This window comes from Manduca sexta, chromosome 23 (genome assembly GCF_014839805.1).
Source record: "Manduca sexta isolate Smith_Timp_Sample1 chromosome 23, JHU_Msex_v1.0, whole genome shotgun sequence".
NCBI classification, from domain to species: Eukaryota; Metazoa; Arthropoda; class Insecta; order Lepidoptera; family Sphingidae; genus Manduca; species Manduca sexta.
In genome coordinates this window covers 7,472,235-7,487,936 of record NC_051137.1, presented here as the reverse complement: position 1 = coordinate 7,487,936, position 15,702 = coordinate 7,472,235, and the positions used below count along the sequence as shown (strand labels likewise).

The following is a 15,702-nucleotide window of genomic DNA, read 5'->3' as shown; positions in this document are numbered from 1 at the left end:
CATGAACTCGAGTCCACAGTTAGCCATAGACAGGAGGCAACGAGTGCTCTGCATTCACAATGCATTCACACATTTATTGCATGCCATTTGTGTCATAACCTAAAGGCAGATATTTCTGTAACGAGGAAAGCAGAAACGACGTTGAATATTAATTACTTCATATGACATTTTATTATACTAAATGAGAAATATATCAATAGTTCTGTCACGTCGTACATGAATTAATGTCGATATTAATAGTAAAATTTTACATCTACTGTTTATTATTTTCCATATTGTTTTAAAAATCTTATTGAATGGTGTTAAAGGCAAGAAATATACTCAAATGTACCCAGCATTTTATTATGAGGACGTAAATACTTTTAGATATTTACATTTCAGGTGCGGTTATTTATTTAAGTATCGCTTTTATTGCAGTCTTTGGATCGTGATCAACCTAATGGACGACCTCAATGGAGATTTACAGTGTTCGCTCAGGATGAGGGCGGTGAAGGCCTTGTAGGATACGCAGATGTTCAAGTCAATCTTAAAGACATTAACGATAATGCTCCTATATTTCCTCAAGGCGTGTACTTTGGTAATGTCACAGAAAATGGCACAGCTGGTATGGTTGTTATGACAATGACCGCAATTGACTACGACGACCCCGCGGAAAGTAATAACGCAAAACTTTGGTACTCTATAGAGAAAAATGTAATTGAAGAAGAAACAGGTTCGCCTATTTTTGAAATTGAACCTGAGACTGGTGTTATCAAAACTGCAGTTTGTTGTTTAGACCGTGAGCGAACACCGGATTATTCAATACAAATCGTAGCCTCCGATGGAGGGGGGTTAAAGGGCACGGGTACAGCATCAATAAGAGTTAAAGATATTAACGACATGCCACCGCAGTTTACTAAAGATGAATGGTTTACGGAAGTGGATGAAACCGATGGAACCAATTTGCCTGAAATGCCTATTCTGACAGTGACTGTACATGACGAAGACGAAACAAATAAGTTTCAGTATAAAGTTATTGAAAATAGTGGTTACGGTGCTGATAAGTTTACTATGGTAAGAAATAATGACGGTACTGGGTCATTAAAAATAGTACAGCCTTTAGATTATGAAGACCAATTACAAAGTAATGGCTTCAGATTTAGGATACAAGTTAATGATAAAGGAGAAGATAATGACAACGATAAATATCATGTAGCTTATTCATGGGTAGTAGTTAAGCTTAGAGATATTAATGACAATAAACCACAGTTCGAAAGAGCAAATATAGAAGTTTCGGTATATGAAAACGCGGAGGTTGGTAAAAGTTTAGAAACATTCAAAGCAACGGATCCTGATCAGGGGGGCAAAAGTAAGGTGTCTTATGCCATTGACAGATCGTCTGATAGAAAACGACAATTTTCGATAAATCAAGAAGGGACGGTCAGCATACAAAGATCATTAGATCGCGAAGATACTCCACGTCATCAAGTTAAAATTTTGGCTATTGATGATGGAGTTCCGCCAAGAACAGCTACAGCCACTCTTACTGTTATTGTTCAAGATATAAACGATAACGCACCTACATTCTTAAAGGACTATAGACCAGTACTTACCGAACACATTACGCCCAAAAAAGTTGCCGAAATTTTGGCTACAGATGACGACGACAGATCTAAAAGTAACGGACCACCATTCCAGTTTAGATTAGATCCTGGCGCAGATGATATCATTAGAGCTTCTTTCAAAGTAGAACAAGATCAGAAAGGCGCAAACGGTGACGGCATGGCTATAGTATCTTCTCTTCGGTCATTTGACAGAGAGCAACAAAAGGAGTACCTTATTCCCATTATAATCAAAGATCATGGTAACCCAGCTATGACCGGAACGAGTACTCTTACAGTAATCATTGGTGATGTAAATGATAACAAAATGCAACCAGGATCTAAAGAAATTCTCGTTTACAGTTACCAAGGTCAAGTCCCTGAGACTGAAATAGGACGTGTCTATGTTTACGACCTTGATGACTGGGACTTACCAGATAAAAAGTTCTTCTGGGAGAGTACAGAACATCCGAACTTCACGTTAAATGAAGAAACCGGTATGATACAAATGAAACATAAAACTAGAGAAGGTAGGTATCACTTAAAGTTCAAAGTCTATGATAGAAAACACACTCAAACGGATGTCCCAGCTAATGTTACAGTTTACGTCAAAGAGATATCCCACGAGGCAATAATAAATTCAGGGTCCATAAGAATATCTGGTATATCAGATGAGGACTTCATTAGAGTTTGGAATTATAAAACCCTTAGCGTTTCTAGAAGTAAATTGGACATATTTAAGGATAAATTAGCTGATTTATTAAATACGGAACGCGAAAACATCGATATATTCAGTGTACAACTTAGAAAAAAGCACCCACCAGTAACCGACATTCGTTTCTCTGCCCACGGCGCCCATTATTATAAGCCTGTAAGATTAAACGGGATTGTATTGATGCATAGGGAAGAAATCGAACGAGCTGTTGGAATCAACATAACTATGGTAGGCATCGATGAATGTCTTTATGAAAACCAAATGTGTGAAGGATCTTGCACTAACGTTCTAGATATTAGTAATTTACCATACATGGTGAACGCTAATAAAACTGCACTTGTTGGAGTTCGGGTGGATGTCATTTCTGAATGTACATGCGGTGCACGAAATTTCACTCAAGCTGAAACATGTCGTAATTCTCCTTGCTACAATGGCGGTAGATGCATAGAAGGCAAGTACGGGTTAACTTGCTCGTGTCCACCTGGCTACACAGGACCTAGATGTCAGCAAACTTCCAGAAGCTTCAGAGGCACAGGATGGGCATGGTATCCTGCATTGGAAATGTGCGATAGTTCGCATTTAAGTTTCGAATTCATAACAAGGAAGTCAGAGGGCGTATTACTATACAACGGCCCTATAGTACCCCCTGAATCAGAAGAAATAATGGTATCCGATTTTATTTCTGTCGAATTAGAGAGAGGAAATCCAAGACTATTGATCGATTTTGGCTCGGGTACATTAGAATTAAGAGTCAAAACGAAAAATCCCTAGATGATGGAGAATGGCATCGCATAGACATATTTTGGGATACAGAAAATGTCAGAATGATTGTAGACTTTTGTAAATCAGCAGATATTCAAGAAATGGAAGATGGCACTCCTCCTGAATTTGACGATTCTACTTGTCAAGCATCAGGGACAATACCTCCATTTAACGAATATTTGAATGTCAATGCACCATTACAAATCGGTGGTCTATATATAGAGCATTTCGACCCAACTCATTATCATTGGCAGTACATGCCTATAGGCAAAGGATTTGACGGTTGTATAAGAAATTTAATACACAATAGTAAACTATACGATTTAGCACATCCTGGGCTTTCTAGAAATTCCGTAGCGGGCTGTCCACAAACTGAAGAAATTTGTAACCAAGCAGATACTACTTCAAGATGTTGGGAACATGGTACTTGCGTAGGCAGTTTCTCAGAAGCTAGATGCCAATGCCAACCGGGCTGGACAGGACCATCATGTAATTTACCGACTACGCCTACCAGTTTCCGACCCCAAAGCTACGTTAAATTCGCTCTGAGCTTCGAACCCGATAGGTTCAGCACACAAATACAATTAAGATTCAGAACGCGCGAACCTCACGGCGAACTATTCAGAGTAAGTGATCAACATAACCGTGAATATGGCATACTCGAAGTGAAAGATGCACGATTGCATTTCCGCTACAATCTCAACTCGTTACGGACTGAGGAACGTGATGTATGGCTGAATTCTGTTGCTGTTGACGACGGACAATGGCATATTGCCCGCGTTAGTCGGTATGGAAGCGCCGCTACGCTTGAAATTGATGGTGGCGAAGGAAGGCGCTACAATGAAACTTTCACTTTCGAGGGACACCAGTGGTTGCTAGTCGATAAACAGGAGGGCGTTTACGCAGGCGGGAAAGCTGAATATACCGGTGTGAGGACATTCGAAGTATATGCTGATTTCCAGAAAGGATGCCTGGACGATATTAGACTGGAGGGCAAACACTTACCACTGCCACCCGCTATGAATGGAACGCAGTGGGGACAAGCTACAATGGCGCGGAATCTCGACCGGAATTGCCCATCTAACAGCCCCTGCATCAACGTACACTGCACTGAGCCTTTTGTTTGTATCGACCTGTGGAATGAATACGAATGCACGTGAGTTCCATTTTCCTTTTAAATACTTTAGTTCTTTTTGCATAGTTCTACATCCTCTATCTCTCTTTAATAAAATAACCTTGAACATCCTAGATATTGTTAAGTTGACATAATTTTGGTTATTTAACGAATGTACAGGTTTTTAATATTAAATCCTTCCCAATCACTTTAATTTATCCGTGTTTAATCTCATTACATAGAAAAAAATAACACATTGAACAACTAAACTCCTAAGAGTTTAATAACTATAATGGCCTGTGATTAATTTACTTTGTGATTTATTTTTAGCGCGCACTGAGTTTTATGCTTTACTTTTTATATCGTATTTATCTATGATTAATAGATTATAATATTCTTAAACCTAAGACTATTATGACTACGATTATTATTATGACTATAATTATAACGTTTTGTAACTTATATTTGTTTAAAATTATAATTTTCATTTTATTTTATAATTGCGATTCATATGCTTTTATAAATAAGTAAGTACATATAATAATTAATGTATTTGGAATGGTGTTTAGTTGCGGTGAGGGTTTGGTATTATCGCCGGACGGCAAAGGTTGCGTAGACAAGAACGAGTGTCTCTACTTCCCGTGTCGCAACGGCGGCTCCTGTGTCAACCGCGAGCCGGGCTACCGATGCCACTGTCCCGAAGGGTTCTGGGAGAGAACTGCGAGCTCGTGCAAGAGGGCCGCACCCTCAAGCTCAGCATGGGCGCGCTGGCGGCCATCCTCGTCTGCCTCCTCATTATCATGAGTGAGCATCACGTAGCCACGCTTCCGCGTGCCCCACTAGATGGTCGTCTCGATGCACTCTCACATACGCACACTTTAACCACACACATCCTCATCATAGACATATCTGTGTATCTATAGCTGTAGTGTTAGCTTGTATATATAACAGTAGTGCATGCATATGGTATAGTAAGCGGGAGGCTCAGTGCGCGCGGCGTGGCGTCGGTCGGCGCCACACTGGAGGTAAAGCGTGAAGCGCACGTTGTGTAGGTGTCGGGGAGGGTCGGTCCGCGCGGGCAGCACTTGCGTCAATGTGAACGAGTGCCTGTCGAGGCCGTGCCTGCACGGCGGCACGTGCGTGGACCGCGAACCGGCGCGTCGCTACGACTGTATCTGCGCGTTCGGCTACACCGGCCACGACTGCGAACTCGAGTTGCTCGCCTCCGGGATCATCACGCCTTCCAGGGATTTCATTATAGCTATCATTGTTTGTTTGTTCATGCTTTTAGGTGAGCACACCCATTGTTTTATTTGCATGCTAATTGATGTTTACATTTTAAATTTGGTGTTTCCATAAGTATCAAGCATAATTTCACATCCAACAGTAGTACGAAACAATTTCTTATTTAACTAGGTGTTGTTCTCATGATAATTTCATACACCGTCCGTATTTCGATTTAATTCTAAATATTCTAGTCTGACTATAAGTATTTAATAATGGAAATGGCACAAAAGCCCTTTCTATTAGTAAATAACTGTCGACGAAAATTGAAAATTAAAATAGGTCCAGATCGTATCTATTTATGTTATTAGCAATATCCTTTACATTTCTGTCTCTAACTAGAATTTGTGTCTAGATGTTAATTCTATATTATACAATGTCGCGTCAATGCCTTGGAGTATCTCAACACATTATTTCGTTTGCCAGTTCTGGTGTTAGTGTTCGTGGTGTACAATCGTCGGCGTGAGGCTCACATCAAGTACCCCGGGCCTGACGATGACGTGCGTGAGAACATCATCAACTATGATGATGAAGGCGGCGGTGAGGACGACATGACGGCCTTCGATATCACTCCACTGCAGATACCGATTGGAGGACCTCTGCCCGACCATGCTCCCGCTAAACTGCCATGTAAGTCATTAATTAATGTTATAGTTACAAGTATTCGTAAACCTGGTAAGTTTTTTTTATTTTTCAAACAAATCATCTATGGTCTAGAAATGACTAAAAAGTGTTTGTCATAAAAATATGTTCATAAAGTTAAATTCTTAGTTAATTACTTTAATGAACGAAACGTCAGAATAAAAAGCAAGATATTAAAACCGCGATAAAATCCGAAAAAATAGTTTAATTTTAATAATTACTTTATATATTTCATGGTTGTAAAATTATAAACATTGAGATACGAGGATGAAAGAGTATTAAAGTTAGGTTACAATATTGTATACGTATAATACAATATAGTAGTTACGTAACATTTACGGTTGTATGCCTCTCTGTTTAAAGTCGTTGCACATTTGGTAATTGAATTGAATCTGAACACCTGGACACGCCGTTTTTACTGTCACCGTTGGTACTCGAGCCAAAAACATTTTTGTCATTTTTTAAATGGCATTAAAAATATCGAAAAAGGCTAATTGATACGACTTCTAACATTGGAATTATAGTAATATATTCAAGTGTTCATAACGTCTTCGCGAGCCACTTGGCCATGCGCATTGGTAAAATTCATAGGCGGCAGTACCCACTTACCATTGCATCGTTTTCCGCCCAGAGGCAAATCTTTATGTGCTCGAACTCTAAACCAAATGCCCGCCTATACACGGGAGGACATTTGCCGCAACTCTTCATAGGCAGTTCAGTGTGTATACCTCTTGGTGATAACTACACATTTAAGACTATGAGGGCATGCGAGCATTTCCTGGCCTTCTGCCTCCGCTCATCCGAAGAAGGTTGTTGTTCCCCCAGATATCCCCTCCCAACTTTCCTCCAGGCCCCTGGAGTCACTAAGCCGGAGGATTCAAGTATCCTATTCGCAAGTTTCTCCCGGTGCAGACTGCGGGATCATACACAAAAAAACCCTCTTACCATCAGGCGGAATGCCCAGCTTAAACAGATGGTACTAAAGCAATAAATAAATAAAAATATGTTTTTTTTTTTATCTGAACATGTCATATTCAAAACCAGAACGTCGAGTGACCCGTATAGGCTAATCGTAATCCAACGTAGCGTGCTCGACACGTTACATCGTTTGATAAACTCGACGTTACATGCCCACATTCAATACTGCGCTCGACCGTGCTCCACTTTTCATTTACATTTACCTGCGTAAACAGAATTTGCATTCGTGACTGACCTCTATCGAAACACAAAGGAATTCTCCAAAAACCGGCAGTTGGGCGGGGTTGGCGCTCGAGAGCGGCTTGACTCTACGTAATGACTAGTGTTATCGCTTTGTTTCACGCTTTGTATTTAAATCATACACTCACCATCAAGTAGGCTTGTAATTATCTAAACAGCTTGCAATGAATAATTCTGAATCACGACAGTTTTCATTACGTCCGCAAATTTGGACCTGTCCAGCCAGTTCAAATGTAGATCTATTAATCTATAATAAAGTACTATTATATGCTTATATCATTTATAATTATTATACCTTAGACAATACAATACATACAATACAATTACAAAAAACTATATCCACTGTAAAAGTTCGTCAAATAAAATACAGGACCAGGATATCCATTATACAATATGTACCCGTTATACCCGGATAAATATACGAAACCTAAAGGTAGAAACTGTTCAAACGACACATAGGCTGACTTCTTATCTGTTTAACAGCATAAGAGACTTTTAAAGTAAAAGGTTGGTAAAAGAAGCAGCCAATTACTAGGAATTGTGAAATTGATTTTTCAATAAACACCCACAGTTCAGGAAGAATCATGGATGCTCTGCCGGCCGAAATAAAGGGTAATAGGGATTAGAAATATATTATTTGGGCCAACAATAGATGGTATGGGAAACTGTTAGATGTGGAGTACGGAGAACCTTAAAAGAAAGCCGATTTTCAAGACGGTCTAATGGATAAATGGAAGTTGATTGATGGATCATTAGAAGACATCGTGTTTCTAGAGACAGACATGTCAATAAGAGCAGCAGTAAAGTTTTACATTTAAATGCACACAGAAAACATTTTTACACGAAACTCTCGCGAATGCATTTCAATTACACGTAATACAAATAATATTAATGACTATAAATCAATTTGCAAACATAACAAACATATTGTGTAATGCGGTAAATAAATATTCACTTCTGTGTGTGGTTCGATATTGTAGTTAGTTATTAGTTTTATACTAAACTCGCCATATTAGTCTAGTTTCAGAGTACTTAAACTATAAGATCAATATAAACCCAGTTGAAGGTCTTGCTTGCGTTCCTAAGTAGGGAAATAAATATACGAGATTAAAACTTATGAACTGGTTTAAAAGTCAGCTGTATCATTGTAGACTACGCAATATTTTCGAACAGTTAAGTCAGTTATAATTATAGTCAATTATGTGATTTTGTTACAATTCGCCAGTTTTATTAGTCTGAACTACCTCGCTGGTGTCGTTGTATTGCGTCATGCACGGGTTCGAATCCCGGGTCGGATAAAGAGATTTGGATTTTTTTGGTCAATAATACGGACGGACGGAACACCCACGGTGAAAAGTTGGCGCCCTGACTTCACCACTACCTACTCCTTCGGTGATGAAGGCGTGATATGTGTGTATGTTTTGTAGTGCAGAATTTACTGTGACGTATATACGATATAGTAGTTACCAACCCGTGAATATCAGTTATATTTCTACAATCATTTAGGACTTAGGAATGCGTATGCACACAACTATATAAAATGTATTGCGTAATATTTGCGTTAGCTGGTTTTTTACTTATTTTTTTCTCTTGCAAACGAACTTTAATTGATACATGTATATGAGAAGCTTTTATAACACCGCAGCTATATGATATACATGTAGATATTAGAAAAGCCACAAGTAAACTATAATTTTCGTATTAATTAGACGAAACTCAAACATCATGTTTGAATTATCAATAATTACTTACATTGCACTCATGTTTAGACAACCACAAATACCGCTAATTTAATAAATCTGAAATTGTTATTTGTTGCTCGACCTATACAAACTGTTGAACCAATTAATTCTAATTTGAGCGGGTTAGATATTATTCAATTAGCATATTCCCATCGTATTTAGTCGTCAGTCGCTATTGAAACAACCGAATGACGAGTCGAACAAGCCGCTCGTCTGATGATAAGCGGCACGACCGACCATAATCATTGAGGCTGGCTTGCACAACGACTTGCTTAATATGTTTAGTGCTAAACACTTTCAAAACCTCGTACTGTCACTGTTAAACAGTAGGAGTAAGCGACGACAGCTCTATGATTAAAATATATTATTACTTAGTCTGGCCATAAATACTGTTACACTTAATTATAAAAAAATATTACATTTGAATTTCGAATCTGTCATTTTTATACGATTGTTCATTGTGTTTTCTCATTTTGGCGCCAATACATTGTAAAATATTTTGCGATATTAAAATGGTGTGGGGTGATAAAGAGAACCGAATCGCTGTGATAGCATTACACAAAGTAGGTATGGAGCCAAATGCAATTTTTAAAACTCTCCATACACTTGGTATTAGTAAAATGTTTGTGTACCGGGCTATTAATAGGTACAATGAGACCTCCTCTGTTTGTGACAGAAAAGATCTGGCCGTCCACGTAGTGTTCGTACGAAAAAAGGTGGTCAAAGCAGTAAGGGAAAGAATTCGAAGAAATCCTGTCCGAAAGCAAAAGATTTTATCTCGGGAAATGAAGATAGCACCTAGAACCATGTCGCGTATTTTAAAAGATGACTTAGGACTTGCAGCCTATAAGAGACGCACTGGCCATTTCTTAACTGATAATTTAAAGAAGAATAGGGTGGTAAAATCGAAACAACTACTGAAGCGGTACGCAAAGGGAGGTCACAGAAAAATTTTGTTTACGGATGAGAAAATTTTTACAATTGAGCAACATTTTAACAAACAAAATGACCGTATTTATGCTCAAAGCTCTAAGGAAGCTTCCCAATTAGTCGACAGAGTGCAACGTGGACATTATCCGACTTCAGTGATGGTTTGGTGGGGTGTTAGCTATGAAGGAGTGACTGAGCCATATTTTTTGTGAAAAAGGTATCAAAACATCGGCACAAGTGTATCAAGATACCATTCTTGAGAAGGTAGTTAAGCCCCTTAACATCACCATGTTCAATAACCAAGTATGGTCCTTCCAGCAAGACTCGGCGCCGGGTCATAAAGCTCGGTCCACGCAGTCTTGGTTGGAATCGAACGTTTCGGACTTCATCAGAGCTGAAGACTGGCCGTCGTCTAGTCCCGATCTTAATCCGCTGGATTATGATTTGTGGTCAGTTTTAGAGAGTACAGCTTGCTCTAAACGCCATGATAATTTGGAGTCCCTAAAACAATCTATACGATTGGCGGTGAAGAATTTTCCCATGGAAAGAGTGCGTGCTTCTATTGATAACTGGCCTCATCGTTTAAAGGACTGTATTGCAGCCAATGGAGACCACTTCGAATAAGCTTTTTATATTTTTAATTGTTTTATATTTATGTATTAAACTGACACACTGTAAAAGTAATAAATGTTATTTGCAGTTAACAATTTTCTTTTTTCTTTATTACAATATTTATGGCAAGACTAGGTATACTCAGCGTTCATAAAATTTATCAAAGCGTAGTAAATCTCGTAATTTCAAAGCCCAAAAAAACGTAAATAATAAAACTAATTCGTGATATTCGCTTATTGGATCCTATTTGATATGCCGATAGGTAAATGTAAGAAACATGACATGCATGGTTGCGAAGATATATTAAATGTACCCTAAGACAGCTGGCTGCGTATTTCATCATTGAACATGTGAGAATTTCATCGGAACGTGTTTATCAGACGGAGCAATATATCAAACACGGTCTTCGTAATGGGTATGGGACTTCCCTTTATTGCTTTACGCCCCACCATCACGTGCAGTAAGAGTGCGTAATAATAACCTTTATTGACATGAACAAGTATTCTTAAGCGACATTTTTCCGATACACTGTTGAGAACGTTATGTTTTTTTTTCAAATAAGAATAAATTTAGAAAGAATTTATTAGATGATTTAATAGCATTTTATTTTTAGAAAGAAGTATCGCAGGCTTGTTGCAACGTATATTAGCTTTAGAACTGTTAAGTTCCTAATTTTAATTCCAGCTTAGGTAGGAGTGGAGTTTAAAAAACTTATGTCAACTATCAGGAATTACATTTGTGTTTTCCCAAATTTGTCATTGTACCGAAGTAAAATCGACATGCCAGTGTCACCCACACTGATATGTCGATTTTATTTTTTTTATTTATTTTACATTAATTGCATCTGTACATACCCTTGGAGATATTGGACAATCATTGGTATTGATTATACTTTTAGAAGAAGGATTACGACTATTGAATTTGGCTTTTATATTCATAAATAGGTAATGAATGCCGACCCAAATATATTCTAAAATCTCACAGTTAAGGTGGTAGCTCAAGGTCCATTTTCATACATTTTGTTTCGGCTTTAATCTGGGTAACTAAACAAGTATTGGCAAGTAAAGAATTTAAATTCACGTCTAGTTAGTGATTAGTTCTCGCAGTTGAAAGAAAAATGTAAAAATAATTAATAATCATGGATATTTCTGCCTTTAAAATTTCGTCATATTAAATTTTAAAGGCCGAAATATCCATGATTATTAATTACACATTTCTTTCAACATAACCTACTAATAAATTAACATTCAAATCGGTGCTTACGTTTAATCAGCGCGGCTGTGGTTGGCGCATCTGTCATAACAAAATTTCGACTGCACGAGACAGTTTACACATGATTTTGTTTACCGTAGATCCGCTAATGGGCGTCGGGCTCGGTGTAGGCCCCATGGTGGGTGTGGGAGTGCCGCCCGGCGTGGGGGTGCCGCTGCCGGGGGAGACCAACGTGGGAATGTTCATCGAAGAGCACAAGCGACGCGCTGACAGCGATCCCAATGCTCCACCCTTTGACGACTTGCGCAACTACGCATACGAAGGCGGCGGCAGTACTGCCGGCTCCCTCTCTCGCATCCGGTAAGTGTACACAACTCATGTCTTTAGGCAAATGAAGCTCGTCTACCACTCCCTATTATTCGTGAAAATCTTATTCATACAAAATGATTTAAAATCTTATACCGTCTATAACGCCTCTAAAGAAATTTAAATAAATCGTGTCACCACCGAAGACTTGACAAAAATTTATGACTATTCCGTAGAGTTTCATTCATGATGTATGAACCTGAAAATTGAGGCATCTCTCGCGCTGGCGTTCAAATAAATTATTCATATGAAATCCTAATGCAGTTTACGGTTGGTGCAGGTACCGACGACGAAGTGCACGAGTACGAGTACCTGGGCGCGTGGGGCCCGCGCTTCGACAAGCTGGCTGACCTGTACGGCCCCGACCTCGACGAACAGCTGTAAGCACCCGCGCAACGACACACGCGACACCCTGCACCACGCAGTGCTAATTTAGTCAATTGTCTCCCACTATCCTACTGAGCCACTCTTACTGTAACCTTGCTATCTGGGGAGCAACACTCGTTCACACGCCCGCGGAGTTTACTTTTGTAAATAAACAAACGGTTCCCGTCTCGGCGACGCGTCGTCGACGCGACGGGCGCCTCGCCCTGATTTGTAATTCTTATCAATTTTATACGACTTTATTTTTGTGGTAGAAATGTTTAGCTTAAGTGCTCTTTAAGATACCTAATTTAATTGCGTCAGTTTTATAAAGTTAAACATACTGCGTACATATTCACCAAATATTTGATATAAGTTTTTATTCAAGTTAGCCATATTATGAGTCAGTATTTTATTGGATATTATGATGATAAGCATATTTCGGCAGGAGGGCCAGACCTGAATCTGGACCGAGAGTGTATGTAGATAGTGTGCTATAAATGTGAATAATTTATACGAGTATATTGTAAGTGTGCAGCTCTACGTGATATCACTTAACACGTCGGCCCTTCCGCGTGAAATCACCTTAATTAGTGTAAATGAATATGTTGATATTTTATTATTATGATAACATTAGGCGCTTAAGGTCTGGAGTTTACGATGCTCATTCAGACGTGACACACAAACCGTGGGGTTGTATATACAATGATAACGTTAAACAGTCACCCCTGATTTTTAATTTAAATGTGAAATTACGACACTCGTATGTATAAGTAACATGTACAGTAACCGGTGTTCCTCTCCTAATGTCTCTGTGTAGTGCTAGATTATAGAATAAATATTTGAAAACGACTTAATGCTATTCATAAAGTACAGTAGGTAAGTAAAGTAATGTTAGTAACGGATCGTGCGGTATGAACGATGTGTAGTGCGAGCGAATGGGTTTATGTATTTATGCGCGAGCGAGCGGAGTGTGAATGTGGCGCGAGTCGCGCGGCGCCGCAGCGGCGGTGCGGTGCGCGCGCAGTAACGAATGGAACGAGTGCGTGCGTCGGCGCGTCGCGTCGTCCCGTCCGGCGACGGACCGCGCGGCGACTCGCTCCCGGAGCCGGCGACGCAGCTCTCCGGCTCCGGGGGCCGCAGCACTCGACTTGAATGGGACTGTGCCAATTTCGTAGCATCCTCGATGCAGCTAATGACGGTAGAGTTAAATGTTTGCACTTTATTTATTCGTATGGTTATAACAATATAAATTTAGTCGCACCTAGGAGAATATCAATAACTTATTAAGAGTGTTGTGCTAGAAATACTATTTCTATCGATTTTGACGTGAGACAGTCGTTTACGCCGGTAGTAGTCATTAATTTGTAACTTAATTTTAAGAATTTATAGTTAAATTAAATATACGAGAGGTTATAGACACTGTCTGACATCGAGGTCGACTTACGATCGGTGTATATTTTAGAATAAATACTGAATTGCGTTAAAATGACTGATTTTATCATGAGTTTGAAGCCTAAGATTTTTGTAGTATCGGTTTAACTAGACTTCGATTAACTTACCTCTTGTAAGTTCACCCTCTAGTTTGCACTAATGACAAATAATAATAATATTCAAGTACATACATCAATATTAAAGCAATTCTCGTTAATTACTATTCGTGTAAGTAAACTTTCATAGATATTATTGTTTATTTTAATATCATTACACTGCCAGTATCATACATATAGACGAATTACTATAGTGGTTTGGGTCCGATTTTATATTTCTGTCTTATACAACATCGTACTGTAAGTTTTTTGAACTGTTTTATAACAAGCAACATTTTAATTTGTCCGTCGCGCGCGTCGGCGCCGCTCATGCTATCATTTCAGATTGTTTTCTCGTCGGTAAGCTCTGTTGTGTCTCTGTGTACTATTTTGCTAAGGTTGCGTGATACCGTGTCACCTTTCTGAAATAATTTTGCGCGATATACTCACTTTGTAAATTTAATATTTACGCGGTTGTAAACAGCTGCTTGCACTATCGTTCGCTAGATGTCGCTAAGATATTCTGCGAGCTCACGGTCACTAATTTTAATCAATACGTAAGTAAGATGGTAAATAATAAGGGATATATTGAACACGAACGCGCTTTGTACCCACCGTTTGGTATTGTTTGCGAGGTTGTCACGCACGTGCAAGTGCACCTACACTATACGTAGACAGCAGAGCACACAACCCCAGTACAAACTATAAAAGGTCGCTAATAGCGCCGCATCGGTTCACACTGAATGCATTTTTAGGAATAATTTACGTCATACCAACATAGTTATGTTTTGTTTTAACTGTGATTATTTAGTTGTACAACTCTGATGATGATTACATAAAAAAATGAATAAAATTTGAGAAAAATGAATGTTTTATTTCAATATCCAATAGTGTTTATACCCTTTTTTATTCACGCTACCACAGCGAAGTAAAATTTACAACAGAATAAAAGCTTGACAATAAAATCATCCATAAAATGTTTATCGATTTCAAGAGTTAGGTATATTGAAGAATTTTGGCGCACTGTAAAATTTTCAACTAAAACTCCCACATACAAATCACTCCAAAAATATGACTACCTCGATGTCGTAGTAATATTTCATGCGTAGGACATCGCTCTGAGGTCCTGGGTTTGAATCCCAGGTCGGGCAAAGTGATGATTGGTTTTTCTACTTTATATAAGCGGAGAGCCTGGATTTTTTTTTATTGCTTTGAATGACGAGACGAGGTTGCCCTTCACCTGATGGTGCAATAAACAATACGACCGCTTATAAAGAGTAGAAACACCATTCAACACCTTGAATTATAAAGTATTATTTGGTATTTCACTACGCTCGTCATCCTGAGACATGAGGTGTTACGTCTTATTATGTCCAGTAGTTACACTGGCAACAATGTCCTTAAAAATGGAACACAACAGTGACTACACACTGCTGCTTGACGGCAGAAATTGACATTGCGGTGGTACGATCAGCAACAAAAGTCGATGAACAGATACTAATTTACAAAACACCTGAACACTGAAACGGACCATAAATCACTTACCAAAGAAGAGTACAGATTAAGGTTATCATTTCAATATGGACACCAAAGTAAAGGATTGGCTGAAAAATTATGAAAAAGAAACTGACGT

The 15,702-nt window shown here is 38.8% G+C and overlaps 1 protein-coding gene across 1 annotated transcript in view; it reads left to right on the top strand.

The window, feature by feature from the left end:
- LOC115445040 (neural-cadherin) overlaps window positions 1-14,927 on the top strand; it is a 63,067-nt gene extending 48,140 nt beyond the window's left edge. Inside the window, 8 exon segments of the mRNA XM_037441724.1 lie at window positions 418-3,052; window positions 3,055-4,213; window positions 4,741-4,880; window positions 4,883-4,975; window positions 5,882-6,085; window positions 11,952-12,171; window positions 12,294-12,310; window positions 12,458-14,927. Coding sequence (XP_037297621.1) covers window positions 418-3,052; window positions 3,055-4,213; window positions 4,741-4,880; window positions 4,883-4,975; window positions 5,882-6,085; window positions 11,952-12,171; window positions 12,294-12,310; window positions 12,458-12,561 — 4,572 coding nt within the window. The 3' untranslated portion in view covers window positions 12,562-14,927.
- The last annotated feature ends 775 nt before the right edge of the window (window positions 14,928-15,702 follow it).